General features: G+C 38.5%; 1 protein-coding gene across 4 annotated transcripts in view; it reads left to right on the top strand.

Moving 5' to 3' along the window:
- The window catches only part of LOC122802493, a 230,403-nt gene that overhangs the window by 1,661 nt on the left and 213,742 nt on the right, over positions 1 to 15,000 (top strand). For 3 of the 4 annotated variants that reach the window (XM_044072145.1, XM_044072142.1, XM_044072143.1), the window contains exon 2: positions 10,431 to 10,530. In XM_044072145.1, the coding sequence (XP_043928080.1) occupies positions 10,458 to 10,530 (73 nt within the window). In that variant the 5' untranslated portion in view covers positions 10,431 to 10,457. Of the gene's footprint in view, positions 1 to 10,430; positions 10,531 to 15,000 lie in introns of those variants that run through there. The other variant, XM_044072144.1, reaches the window with a different exon arrangement.

Here is a 15,000-nt window from a genome sequence, read left to right as displayed (position 1 = left end):
ATCACCCATCCAGTTATCCAGAGTTTAAAAGGTTGGTAGGGAAGTACTCTGCTTGACAGGTAACGGCAGCCTGTCCCAGAAACTGGGTATACACTGGGGAGTGTATCTGTCCAGCTATTTTGTGTTGTTGATATGATAGTATAGGTTTAGGTCTCTAAAGTGAGTGTTTACTTTACAACCTGTCCTGTTTAGGTGAAGGGGTTCAGAGTGCTGGCTCACTCACAGTAGGGAAGGCTAGGCAGAGATAATTCATCAGGAGTCTGTAGGTAGGGCACTGATAATCTAAAAGCCCTGTTGCTCTAATCAGAGTAGCTAAGGTTACTGAGTCCTGAGATCTTTTCGGTGAGGAAATGTCAAGGTCTCTCAAGCTGGTTTAGGTGCTTAATGATGTACATGCCAAAGGGTTCATTGTATTAAATGATGAGCCTAACGTGAGATAAATGTAAGACAGTAACATATTTGGACCTCAATAATATACCAAGAAGGATAAGCTGTTTTAAACTGGAAGGATTTTCTAACCACCACACAGACGTGGTGATCCAAGAAGAGTCTGTTATCAAATGTATGTTCACAGTATATGGTCAAATTTAAGTGGAATGTTATCTGCATGGTTAGTAGTATTGATAATAGTTTTACCAAAATGAAAATATGTTGCATTTCTTGGTGTTGAGGGCAAGCCCTTGATTAATCATTTGTTTGAGTCACCCCTTGCTAGTGAATTTAAGCAGTAATTAAACCAAGAGACACATCTTAGTTTCTTCTATTATCATCCTGACTGCTCTATTTTGATTCTACTCCAAACCCCACCTTTTTGAGTTTGCTTAGTAATCCTGATACACATTTTCCTAGAATCTTGTTTCCTTTATATGACCCTTATTCTTATCTACTTAAGCACTTTTATCTAGACCCCATATCCCTCTCCTTTATCTTATACCCAAGATAATACCTCTCAACTGTCCTTCATTTTGCAAAATGTCCCTAGTTTTGCTTCATTTTTGCCCTCTCCATCATAATGTTTTTTGATTTTCTGTTCTGATAAATCTCTAAGAATTACAGTTAGTACAATTTTGTACTTCCTATTGTTCAGTGAACTAGAGTAGTAGTTAAAAATAGAGTAATTTATACCCCCATTATTTGTCTTTGTCCAGAAGTCTTGAAAAAAGAAGTTGAGATTTGCCTAAGAATACATGCAACAATGATGCATAATTGTCATTTTAACTATTTAATTAAAATGGTTTGCCTGATGAACACATACTCTGTATTTGATTGTACTCATTGATTATTTATTTGTTTGATGTGCGCTGGCTTCTAGTTGTATTATTCCTTAAATCTTGTCTGGTCTACAATATTTCAAGTGTTTGCCTTATTACTGATGTGCATTGTGCATGTATTTCATACTGTAACCCTAATGGCTCCTGTATGAAAATGGGCCTTGCCCAGTAGGGTTAATCTGGTTATTAAAATGTTAACAAATAAATAAATATAAGCACATAATTAAATTAATCAAATATGAAACATGTTTATGAAAAAGGTTTGCCCTGAAGAACTGTGGGTTTCAAAATATGCACATTTGATAGAGGAATATGGAGAACAATGCAATATATTGTCCTCTAGACTGAGAGATAATGAGGTTTCTGACATTACTCATCTAATATGAAGTATTTACATAAAAAAGACTTGCATTGAACAGCCAGACTTGAACTCATGGGGGTTGGTGTGTGTGATACATGAAGTACCTTGTACTGTAGATTCAGAGACTAAGTGGTAGAGCCTGGAGCCTTGAAACAACTTTCCTAATCATATAGTGCAAGGTATTTTATGCATCACACACACCGGACTGCTGATTATACAACTTATCCTTCTTGTGTTTGTGTGTGTTTTATTAGAGTATGGTTTTCATTGATTTCAGTAGGTTATGTTAACTGCCAAGGTTTCTAGTTCGTATGATTTGAGATAGTTTGCATAAGTTTTAGGAACATGTGCCTTGTGTGTTTTTCCTCTTGTAGTCACATTTTTTCTCTTTAGATAAATGGAACTCTCTTCCAGCTGATATTATCTTACTTTCCACCTTAGGTCAATTTAAAACTAGACTCAAACAACATGTGTCACTTAACTGGCTATGTCAATGTATCAAGCCTGGCTAACTCTCTCTAGAATGTGTAAAAATCTGTTAACCAGTTTACTGTGTAATTTAATTTAATCCTGACTTGTGCTCAGGACTAACTTTAACCTGTGGAACTTGTTTAACTTGCTTACTTATGTAATCTCTGTAAATAGTCTGTTTGTAATGTGTAATGCTGGTATTATGTAATGCTGTATCTGCTTACCCTTGGAGCTTTTCTCCCCGAGCCTCCGCTGAAAATGGGCATGCATCCAGTCGGACTATCCCGGTCAACAAATGTAAAATAAAAATAAAATAAATAGTTAAAAATTACAGCTGTTTTGTCAGCAGTGTTATTTTTTGATTGGCTAGTTGTGGTCAGTATTTTATTTTACCAAAATGGTTAACAGACAAACATGCTTGCTGTTTGTTTGTTTTTTTGAGAATAAATCTGTGTATTCCAACCATTTTCATTGATTTTTACATTTAACAGATTGTTCGGTGATTTTATTAAGAAATTACAAGTTTTGTTTCAGTAAGTAGTGTTAGATCAGGTATCATTTAAATGTACAAAAATTCTCTTTGCATAAATGTAGAAATACAGCCTTCAGGCTTCACAGTTTGCATACAGTTTCAATTAATGCACTTTCATTCAGTGGAAAATAACCTTCAGTCAAGAATACTGATTAGAACAGGATGTGCTGTGCATTTGAGTACAAACACATTTTGTTTGTATGGTACAATGCTTGGGAACCAAGGCTAAAGAGGTGTGTAGAGATTTGCAGGGTTTTGGTATTATTAGGAAATACTTCAGATATAGTTAAAGTTAGTTCATTTGGCCTGGTATGCAGAAAGTATTTGCAGTACAGATAGTCTATAACTGCACTGGTCAGGACAAATATCCAGCATTCCAGAATATTAATGATATTGCTCAGGAGGAAAGGAATATCAGCACGGTTATCCAGCATTCCGGAATATTAGTGATACTGTTCAGAAGGAAAGGAATATCAGCACTGTTATCCAGCATTCCAGAATATTAATGATATTGTTCAGGAGGAAAGACATATCAGCACTGTTATCCAGCATTCCAGAATATTATAGTATTTCTATAGACTGTTTCAGTTTATCAGAACTGTTACCGGAGACAGTATTCAGATGTTGTTGACATCTACCACAACTGCACATAATAAAACATTCTTAACTGAACTACAGTGTATGCAGACTTTATTCTGAAATGTAGAAGAAGACTTGGCACATAAAGGGGAGGCACCTGTTTAGCACAGGTCTTGGTAATCAACAGATAAAGACATTCGTTCCAGTATGATTCCAGTTTCTTCCAGTCATTCCAGCTTGTTCCAGTATATTCTACAGTCATATTGATTCTTACAGGTAGATTTAGATGAACATTTTTGGAGTGTTGTGTATATTTTTTTGAGTGTTTGCAGTATGTGAACTTTTAACATATGAAAAAATGTAATGAATGGGAAATATAGCTAGTGTTGTGTATGAGGATAATTATGCCACTGTTTTCTGTGTTAGATGTAACACATTTGTGAGCTGTACTTAAGCCATATAAAACCTGTGGCAAGCAAAATATGCAGTATGTCTGTTTTTAGTGACAGGATCATATGTTAGAACTAGCGACTTTTTAATAGAATGAGTATCTGCAATGTGTGTGCACTTTTCTCTGGCATGAAAGGATGTGTGAACTTAAGCCATTTTTCTATGAGATGTATGGAAAAAAATATGGATTTTTTAAGTGAAAATTGTAACTTCCTCCTGCTAGGGAATACAACAATTATACATACAGTGTGAAATGTAAAGCAGACTTGTGAGCCACAGCTTCTGATTGTTCTGCTGTTCTTTTACATGTTTTGTGGCTACTCCTAGGCCAGGAAGATAACGAGCCAGTTCTGTTAGGGAGTCAGTTAACAAATACCAGGGAAAAAATCATTAGTATACAAATGTGTTACTCTTCTCAATCGCATATGTGGTCTGTATACAAATATATAAACAAAATATCTGAGAAAGAAGAGTGAATGAGAAGAGAAACTACCCTGCAACTTGTAACATGTGAGTTCTTTGCACTTTATCTTTGTGATATATGGTCTGGAATCAGCTACTATAGTCAGATTAGTAATTCTTTCAATAAGAGATATAACAATGTTTAGCTCTAAACAGTTTTTTCTTTTATTCTGTTTATTCAAAATAATTATTTTCTGTTTACTTATGCAATGCCATATATCTCTTTATATTCAGCTGCTAATTGTGGTGCTTTATTTGTTCTTATCTAAATAAAAGATTTGCATGTATTCACTTTTAAAAACTTTATGCTGGTCATATTTTCACTTATTAATTGGTAAATGGGTATTTATTACTAAACTATATACTGCTGGCATCTATTTCTAATTGGACAAATCACTGTGTTACACATTATAATTTTTTTGTAATTATTTGGCTCATTAGCAAGACTGAAACTATAAATGAGAGGTCTCCAACCTGGTAATCTGGGGTGGCAGCAGTTTAATATATTGGGCAAGTGTAAAAGGTACAGTTACTGTGTGAAGTGAGTATTGTTAAGGCTTTGAAACTCTGGTGGTGAGAAAGTGTTTTTTTTTTTTTTAATTTAGCTAGACCAAAGATTCTGCTTTGGAGTTCAGTGAGAAGTCTGTTTATTTTGGGGTGTGAATGATATATGACCACAGCCAGGGTCTATCTATCCACAACCCCTTTTTTCCCATTTTTGCACATGGGGTTGAGGTGTCACTTCAACAGTGACAATCATCTATAGCTAAGGTTTACACTGCTGGGTGGCTAGTCTTTCATAGGTTCATAGGTAGGTACTAGGCTATCGGCCCAAGGGCCTACGTAAGCCTAGCCAGCAAGGTACCATAGCTTATGCCACCCAAGAAAGTTATTTTCCTGTGTCACTGTCCAGCAGAGACACGGAAGTGATCCCCGGGGTGTATTTCCTATTTCCCATCCACCCATCAAGATTTTTCTTGAAGAGTGCTAATGAAGAACTTTGCTTGACATAGATGGGTAGCTTGTTCCAGAGTATAGGAAGTCTCTGGGACAGGAATCTATCCCTCCAGCATGTCCTGTTTATTATGGTGACAATGTTTAGGTCCCTAGAGCATGTAGCTTGGAGGGATTGGGATTTCTTTAGGTGTAGGACATCCAACAGCTCTGGATTTGACATAGCTTTATATGTTAGGCAGAGATCACCTCGGAGTAGGCGATATGCTATGGAGTAAAGCTGGAGTTTTTTGAGGCAGTCAGTGTAGGGCATTTGTTTGAGGCCAGTAATCCTCTTTGTGAGGTACTTTTGTGGCCTTTCCAGCTGCTGCAGATGTCTTGTGAGGTACATTCCAAAAGGGGCGTTGTACTCTATAATGGGTCTAATGAGTGACGAGTAGAGGGGAACAATGACCTCTTTTTTCCTGGATGAGAACCCTTTTATGATGAGGTGTGCCATGTAGAAGGACTTCCTGACTACTGTGGCGATTTGACTATCAAAGGAGAGACTACTGTCCACCTGGGTCCCAAGGTCTCTTATCACGCATTCGGTGTTAAGTAGATTGCTGCCTATGTGGTAGTTCATGGGTACAGAGTTTTTACCAAAGGGGATGACACTGCAATTTTTGGCATTGAACTTGAGGCCATGGCTCTGACACCAGGCATCTGTCTCAGTGAGGCCCTTCTGTAGGATGTCCACATCATTTGGGGACTTGACTATGGCTCCTAGTTTGCAGTCATCTGCAAACTTCGTCAGCCAGAGGCCTACTGTGTTAGCCTGTACTTCAGAGAAGTAGATACCAAACAGGAGAGGTCCCAGGACGGAACCTTGTGGCACTCCACTTGTCACTGCCTTGAGGTCAGATTTGGAGTCCGCAACTTTTACAATGTGGGTTCTGTCAGTGAGCCAGTTGGCAACCCATCTTGTGATGTAGGGATTTATATCTAGTTTAGTGAGTTTAGCTATAATTCCAGAATGGGGGATGGTGTTGAAAGCCTTGACGAGGTCAAGATAGGCTGTGTGAACCACCTTACCCTCATCCACAGCTTTGGTGACTGCCTCAAAGAAGTCTATCAGGTTCAGGAGGCATGATCTGCCTTTCACAAACCCGAACTGGGTGGGATCCAGAGTTTGGAGGTTACCAATGTCTTTGTTTATGAGTTCAATGATGATACGTTCTATGGCCTTGCAGACCAGGCTCGTCAGGCTAAGTCGATAGTTCCCGGGATCAGTGGTGGCTCCCCCTTTGTGGAGTGGGATAACTGTTGCTGTGCGCCATTCAGTGGGCACAAAGCCTGATGTGAGGCTATTATTGAACATGGTGCTTTCTGTGGCAGTTCTTCCATATCACACTCACTCCTATGGCCAATTTAGAATGTCCAATCCACCTACTGCATGTCTTTGGAATGTGAAAGGAAACCAGAGCACCAGGAGGAAACCTGCATGAACACAGGGAGGACATGTGAACTCTTCACAGAAGGCACCCCAGCTGAGACTCGAACCGGGGAGCTTCTTGCTGAGAGGTGACACTATCTGCTTTGACATTGTTCATAATGGTTCATATTTTCTGCAGGCTCTTTAGGCCAAGCTGTATTTAGCTAATTTTTAGTTTTTCACAATCGTGTGCCTTTTTTATATTTAAACCTATTTGTGACTAGTGGTGTGGCTGAAGAGAGCATACCACCCCCCTACCCACCCCACCCCGGTGGCCACCAGATTTAAAATATTTTAGATTAAAAGATTAAATTCTATTGGTGGAGAGTGGAGAAGATGTAAGCACCACTGCCCTGTCTACACCACACATTTTACTTTTTTAAAAATGTTTTTCTTTACATAAAATTATAGATTGGCATTTGGAAGACTGCTTTATGTAAACAAGGATATTTGTGGTTATGCTTGTGTCTGTGTTTTTGCATGTTCAATGTGTGAAATTGCACAGGGCTGCTTGAATGATGGTGCTTACCCCCCCCCACACACACAAATACACATACACCCTGGCTTATGGGCCATTTGGAGAATGCCAGTTCACCTACCATGGTTTTTGGAAGTTGGATAAAATCAGAGTACTTGGAGAAAACACACTTGGGTGTAGGAAGAACATGCAGACTTCTCAGCCAGTAATCAAACTGGGGACTCTCTTGTTGAGACATAGCAGTGCTCCTTGCCAAGTCTGTTTGGTGAGCGGTATAATGTGTAAGGTTTAGGGGTATTTTAGCTTAAATGAGATACCAAGGATGTAGGTGAATTTACAATGATGTACCAAATGGAGATAAAGAGAAAATATCTACTTAATATACTATAGCAATAACACACGCCTGGGTGTGGGTAATGCTGGATTTACCCACGACTGGTGTGGTTTGGTCACGAGGGCGAGGCCCGAATGGCCAAACAAACAAAACCATGGGTAAATCCAGCATTACCCACACCCATAAGTGGGTTATTGCTATTATACAATGACATTATTTAAGAAAACAAATACTTATTTTTCTTAAATAATGGCATTGTATAATGCCACCTTGCTGCCCTTTCGCAGCTGTCTGGTATTCTGAGGCAGTTCTGATGTACTGCGCATGCATATGCTTACACAGTACATCAGAGCTGTGGGTGGAAGCAACAGAGAAAGCAAGATCTCCTTTGCTTTTTACAAAGAGTCTCGCTATGTTAAAGGAGTTTAGCGAGACAGCTTTAAAAAAAAATCAACGGAGAAAGGAAGAACTCCGTTACTTCTTTTAAAGCTGTCTCACTATGTTAAACTCCTTTAACACAGCGAGACAGTGTGTAAAAAGCAACGGAGATCTTGCATTCCCCGTTGCTGTAACAAAAGACTTATATTAATGGGAAAAGTCCAGGTGACCGGACCTTTTTCCATTAGTATAAGTCTGATATACAATGTGCACGCTGACCAATCAGCATGCACGTTTTGGAATATTAATGAGGGGTCGTTGTATAATATAGCAATAACCCACACCTGGGTGTGGGTAATGCTGGATTTACCCACGGTTGGTGTGGTTTGGTCATGAGGGCGAAGCCCGAGTGGCCAAACAAAGACAACCGTGGGTAAATCCAGCATTACCCACACCCAGAAGTGGGTTATTGCTATTATACAATGACATTATTGAAGAAAAAAAAAATTACTTTTCTTAAATAATTGCATTGTATAATGCCTCCTTGCTGCCCTTCCGCAGCTGTTTGGTATTCTGCGGCAGTTCTGATGTACTGTGCATGCATATGCTTACACAGTACATCAGAGCTGTAGGTGGAAGCAACGGAGAAAGCAAGATCTCCGTTGCTTTTTACAAAGTGTCTTGCTATGTTAAAGAAGTTTAACATAGCGAGACAGCTTTAAAAAAAGCAACGGAGAAAGGAAGATCTCCGTTACTTTTTTAAAGCTGTCTCTCTATATTAAACTCCTTTAACATAGCAAGACAGTGTGTAAAAAGCAAGGGAGATCTTGCGTTCTCCGTTGCTGTAACAAAAGACTTATACTAATGGAAAAAGTCCTGGCGACCGGACTTTTTTTCCATTAGTATTACAATGTGCACGTTGACCAATCAGCGTGCACATTTTGGAATATTAATGAGGGGTCGTTGTATAATAGATATTTACTTTTATCTCATCCTTTATTTCTGATGTACCGTTACAATAAGCTGAAGAATTTATGTGAAGATAATATGAGCACAAGTTATATTTTATGATGAATGCTCTTAATGTGTATGTGGAGGCTTAGAAGCTACTATTGCTATTATTAATATTCTTAATATTTTTTTAGTTATAACACCAGTAGAAAAAAGCAGGAAGTTTGTTTCTGCTGCAAAAAGTGCGGGGAGTGTCTTCATGTGAGTTTCTGATGACTTTCATCTAGGGGATTGTTAACCTTAAGATACAATTTTATACATTGTCTTCTTAAAATATTTTATATACACTGCTTTTGTTTGTATGTTTCCCTCTTGTACATTTTAAAGGAACATTTGGAAAACATTTTTATTCCAAAATATCATGACAGCAAACACATTAGGACTGCTGTAAACTGATTGTTTTCAATCCTTTCAAATGGATGTCAGGCTTTGAAGGAGTTGTTTAACCAGACACTGATACTGGGTGAGCCAGGTCAATTGGACCTAGTTAAAAAATAAGACAGTGCACATTAGGGGTTGGCATCTGAAAGCATTTTGCATAGCACCCTAAGTATTTTCACAGCTGGTTGACATTCAGGATTTTTACCCATTTATATAGTTCACTAAAATTTAAGGTCATCATGATAAAACTAATGATATTTTCTGCAATTGTTTATATCCTTTTGAATGCCACAATGAAATCATTTTGATGGTATTTCTAAACTTCAGAAAGTATATTGCTAGGAAAATGACCATAGTTCTTCACAATTAATAGTTCTAAAAAATTATGGTAGATTTTCAGTGACAGTTGACAATGAAAGATTTAAATAAATTGGTGCAGAAAATGGATTGTTATTAATGTGTTTTACAATAAGGGTATGTTTTATTTTACTCTGTGTTTTTATATTTACCTTTGAACATTCCTGACTATGAACAGCAATGCCTTTTAAGTCCTGTATTATGAATATATCAATAGATAATTTAGCTATCTGTGAAGGCTGATTGATACTGTAGTACCTAGTAATATGTGAAGTATTATAGTTGGCTGGTTCAGTCAGAAATGTACCATGTAGTAGCATGTTTGGAGTTATTAATAAGCAGTAACACATGCCGATGCATGCACTAAACTGATATTACTGCATGCCAGTGGTCTTCTAAGGCACAAACCAGACCATTTATTCATATGGCCCTAAGGCTGCCACCTTTCTTTCAATACAGAATTCCAAAAATCATGGCCTGTACTCTAGCAAGATGTCTGATTGCCAGGCAGAAAAAAATGCAGTGAGAGAGGGATATATTCAGAGGTACATTTAAATGTGTTAACTGTTTGTCATTAATTACACTCAGTGAAACTGCACAAGGTTCCAGGAAATCCTGTTCAAAAAGTACAAAAAAAAAACCCCAACAAAGTATGGTTTTAATGTCAATTATGAGGATACAGTGTATCGAGGAGAATGTGCTTAAGTGTCTGTCTTTGGCACTGATGTAGAGAATTTGCTTAATTGCTTGTCTTTGGCACTGATGTAGAAGATTTACTTAATTGCTTGTCTTTGGCACGGTTGTAGAGGATTTGCCTACCCAACATAGCATATCAGTTCTTTTCGTAACCTTTTTTTACTCTCTTGCAGGCATGCAGTTACCTTGTAATGTATGTATAAAAAATAGGAACTAACTGTATTAAATATTGCATTTGCAGTCGCAAGTAATTTGACAACTTTTCAGAATGGTGAAGAAGAAACCACTACAGAGGCAGGCATCTCCAGTCCCTGAAGACAGTAATCAGCTGAATGCAGAAGGTTAGTAAAATTTAACTGAGTCCAGGTCAAGTGATTGTCCATCTTAAGACATGATACAGCATAAAATAATCTTCTTTTAATCATGAAGAATATGTAGGTGTGTGTGTGTGTGTGTGTGTGTGTATGTATATATATATATATATATATATATATATATATATATATATATATATACATACATATATACATATTTATTAAAATAATTCAAGGGCTTAAATCCAAAAATCTATATGGATCATCTCAAAACCTTCTCCTTCTTCTCAATATAATGCAGGCTCCTAACAGGTAACCTGTCACTAGTAGTGAGACTCAATTTCCCTGAAAGGATAACAGTGAAAGTATGTCCTGGAATGGTCCTTTTCCTTACTATTGCTATATATATATATATATATATATATATATATTAGAATACCACTGTTTGAATAAGCAACCTTCCCTACCAGGTTAGCCAGCAGCCACATCCCCTTCTTTCTAGCATTAACTTAATCCTTTAGCTCCTCTAGTTTCTACTTACCCCTAGCCCCTTGTTTCCCCTCCTCTCAAAACTCCTAACCAGGATTTCTTCCTCTATTTTCCATAGCCTGATATCTTTCCAGCTGCCATTAAGTGTCCGGCCATCAGGTGGCGCTACTCTCTTAGCTTTCTGCCCTATTTTATCCTTTTCCACTCATAACTGCTTCGCCCTATTGGTGTGCCCTGCCTTTTTCTGCTTACTAACCTCCCTCATTAATTAGTGTCCTCTCTAGATATTATTTCACTCTGCACTCCCTCTGACATCCCTAATCCATCCCTGGAAGCCTTCATACTTTACCCTATACCTCTACAAACCTATCTCCTAATTTTTCACTCTTACTGATTGTTTTTTCTTGACATTTCTTTTACTACCTGGCTTAACCCGCTCCGTTCACCCTGCGGGCTCACTCCGCTCCCGTACCCTACTCCCAATTCCCAACCACCCCCAGTGGTCCTACATTTTATACCTCATAAGACACTCCCCTTCCCCCAATTATCCAATTACCTCGCTGCATTTCCCTAATCACTAGATACCAACACACCCTTACTCTCATTCCTCTTCTCACTACTTCCCCTACTTCACTATCTCTCACTTTCCTAGCTCTCTAATCTATCCTATTTCTACTCTCACACTATTCTCCTTCCTGCCATGCCTTCATCGCACCAGCCTAAACTTACAAATGTACTCTTCTTTCTTGCTGCAACACACATACTACTCATACCACTTATGCTTACCTGGTATGAGAACTTACACATCACTGGATCCCTCCATCCTCTAAAACAAACATCACCTATCAATCAGCCTACTACCCACAGCCATGCTAACATTACCTCTACCTCAACCTACCTCTCCCCAAAGTATCATAGGCTAGCCCATATTACTCTCCAGCAAACCAGAAAATCACAATATACTCTTTTCAAACTCCTTAAGCTTTCCTTTACTCTTCAACAACACCCTCTTCTTTACGGTGATATTCACCCTAAAAGAGGACCTAACAATAACACCCTACTAAATCCCCACCATCCCCAAAATACCACCCCAATTACCCTTACCAAAACTGCAAACTCCCTACTCATAGCTCATTTTAACAAACAGAGCTTAAACAATAAAATTAGCCAACTACATGCTCTACTTGACATACACGCCTTTAATGTCCTATGTCTAACAGAAACCTTTCTCAAACCAGGAACAAAAGATAATGAAGTCATCTCACCAGGGTACACTATAATAAGATTAGACCGTACAACTAAAAAGGGTGGAGGGGTAGCAATTCTGTATAAATCTGAACTAAATGTATCTTCAGTAGATTTACACATACCATTAGATAATCACGTAGAAATCCTTGGCTCTAAACTTCAGCTTAATACCAGCAAATCTATCTACATAATTTGCTCCTACCTACCTCCAGGCAATAACATCAACACCCTTGAAAATATCCTATGCTGCCTCTCTTCTTCGCTCCCTCAAGAAACCATAGTACTTGGCGACTTCAATATAGACTGGAATTGCTGTACTTCTAACAAACCTTCAGTCCATATAAACCTGTATGGCTTTTCTCAATTTATCACCACCCCAACCAGAATCCATAAGCCAACTAGCAAAGAGAGTGCCTTAGATTGGATCCTAGTAAAAAAAACACCCCCTCACTTATATAGCAGTTACCCTTCCTGATGATATTACCGACCACTTCCTCACTTATATAATTAGGCATAAAACCTTCTTCCCCAACCAAACCATCCTTAAAACTATACGAAATAAAAAAACACTTTAATGCTGTAAATTTCCAAAAAGAGCTACAAGCCTGTGACTGGTCTCCCTTAAAACATCTCCCCCTTGAGGAAGCAGTATCCTATTTTAACTCCAAATTCTTACAAATACTGGAATACCATGCCCCTAGTCATTCCCGTTAGAACCAGAAGTAAAGCAGCACCATGGCTGTCTAAAGAGACAAGATACAAAATCCTATTAAAAAATAAGATCTGGTCTAACTGGAGAAGTACTAAAAACTCAACTGATCATTAGAACTACAAACAATATAGAAATGCCACAAAGAAATTTATACTCCTTGATAAGAAAAACTACTACTTTAAACTCCAAGACAAGCATCATCAAACCGCAGAAACTTTCTGGACAGCTATTAATAGACTTTTACACCCAGGCCACTCCAAGACACCAACCCCTTCAGGACTTTCTTTAAGCAGTCCTAAGGAGATTGCTAACACCTTCAATACCTTCTTTACAGAAACTGTACAGTCTCTTGCTAATTCCCTACCTCCTGTCACCTCAACCCTCCCATTCTTCAGGACTAGAAAACCCCCTACCTTTCAACTAAATCCAGTCCCTACATTCTTCATCTTTACCATACTTACTAAACTTAAACCATGTACCCCATCTCCTGATCTACCAGCTGAATACCTGCAAATCGCAGCTAAAGTACTTTCCTATCCTATTTCCATAATAATCAACAGAACTATTACTGAGGGTTCTATCCCATCTCTCTGGAAAATCTCACATATAATTCCTCTTCACAAGGGTGGTAACTCTACCGAAATATCTAACTATCGCCCCATAGCCCTACTCTTCCCCCTAGCCAAAATAATGGAAAAATGTATCCACCGCCAGCTACTTGATCACCTTCTCCAATATAACCTCCTGTCAGACTGTCAGCATGGTTTTAGGCCCTACCACAGTACTACTACTACTGCCCTACTATACTTCTCTGACTGCATCAACAAGCATCGTAACAACAGGCTCTCCACTGTACTCTTCATAGACCTGTCAAAAGCCTTTGATATGGTGAACCACCAATTACTACTAGAAATACTAAAACAACTCTTATTCAACACACAGGCATTATAGTGGTTCAAGTCCTACTTAGAAAACAGACAGCAGGCTGCCCTCTGGGGCAATAACCTTTCCGCTCTTCTTCCTATTACTCTTGGGGTCCCACAAGGCTCCATCCAGGGACCTCTCCTTTTCTCTGTTTTCATCAACGACCTACAGCTAAATATTCCTCAAGCTACCTGCATACAATATGCAGATGATTCCACACTAGTGTGTTCTGCCACCTCATCTGCTGAGCTCCAAACCATCACTCAGACAGTATTTAACTCGGTTGAAAAATGTTTTTTGCAACGTTGCCTCCTACTAAACGCCAAAAAAACTAAATTACTGATATTTACTCCTACACTAAAGTCCTCCCCTGTTGATCTCACTGTTAAATCTAGCAATGGTACTGTAATTGCACCTGACCTGACCATCAAACCTTTAGGCGTAACAATTGATCAAAATCTTAACTTTGACACACATATTAACACTACTATTAAAACTGTTAACAGAAAACTTGGCTCACTTTATAGGATAAAATCCTTCCTTACCCCTGAAGCCAGAACCACCATCACCCATACCCACCTGATCTCTACCCTGCTCTATGCTTCATCTATTTATACAAATCTTTCCAAAACTAACATAAACAAACCAGTAACTTCCTACAACAATATTGCCAGATTTGCAACGGGGCCAACATATAGAACCCATCACTGTTTAAATCTCAAACAGCTAGGTTGGATAGAACTTCAAAACCAGATACTACTTCAGCAACTTACAATTACCCATAAGATTCTCTTTCATACCAACAATGCTCACAGTCTTAGTAGCATGGTCTCTCCTTATAGAAATCTTACTACCCTTCGCTCAGCAAATAAATTACAAGTAACCATTTAGAAACCCCTTAATAATGCAGGGGACTCCCTCTTCTCTAATTCCGTGGGTACGATTTGGATCAGACTCCCCAGTAGCCTACAATTACTTTCATCATTACCACTCTTCAAGCACCAGCTAAAACTACACCTCAAAGCACAATGGTTATGCCCATGTACTGACCCAGATTAACACTAACTGTAGAGTATACTGCTTTTTCCCCTTCTATAACCCAATAGTGGGCAAATAAACCCTCC

Source organism: Protopterus annectens, chromosome 5.part0, assembly GCF_019279795.1.
Source record: "Protopterus annectens isolate FY-2018-M chromosome 5.part0, PAN1.0, whole genome shotgun sequence".
Taxonomy (NCBI): domain Eukaryota; kingdom Metazoa; phylum Chordata; order Ceratodontiformes; family Protopteridae; genus Protopterus; species Protopterus annectens.
Note: the sequence above shows the minus strand (reverse complement) of the source record. Positions and strands in the feature narration are given on the sequence as shown.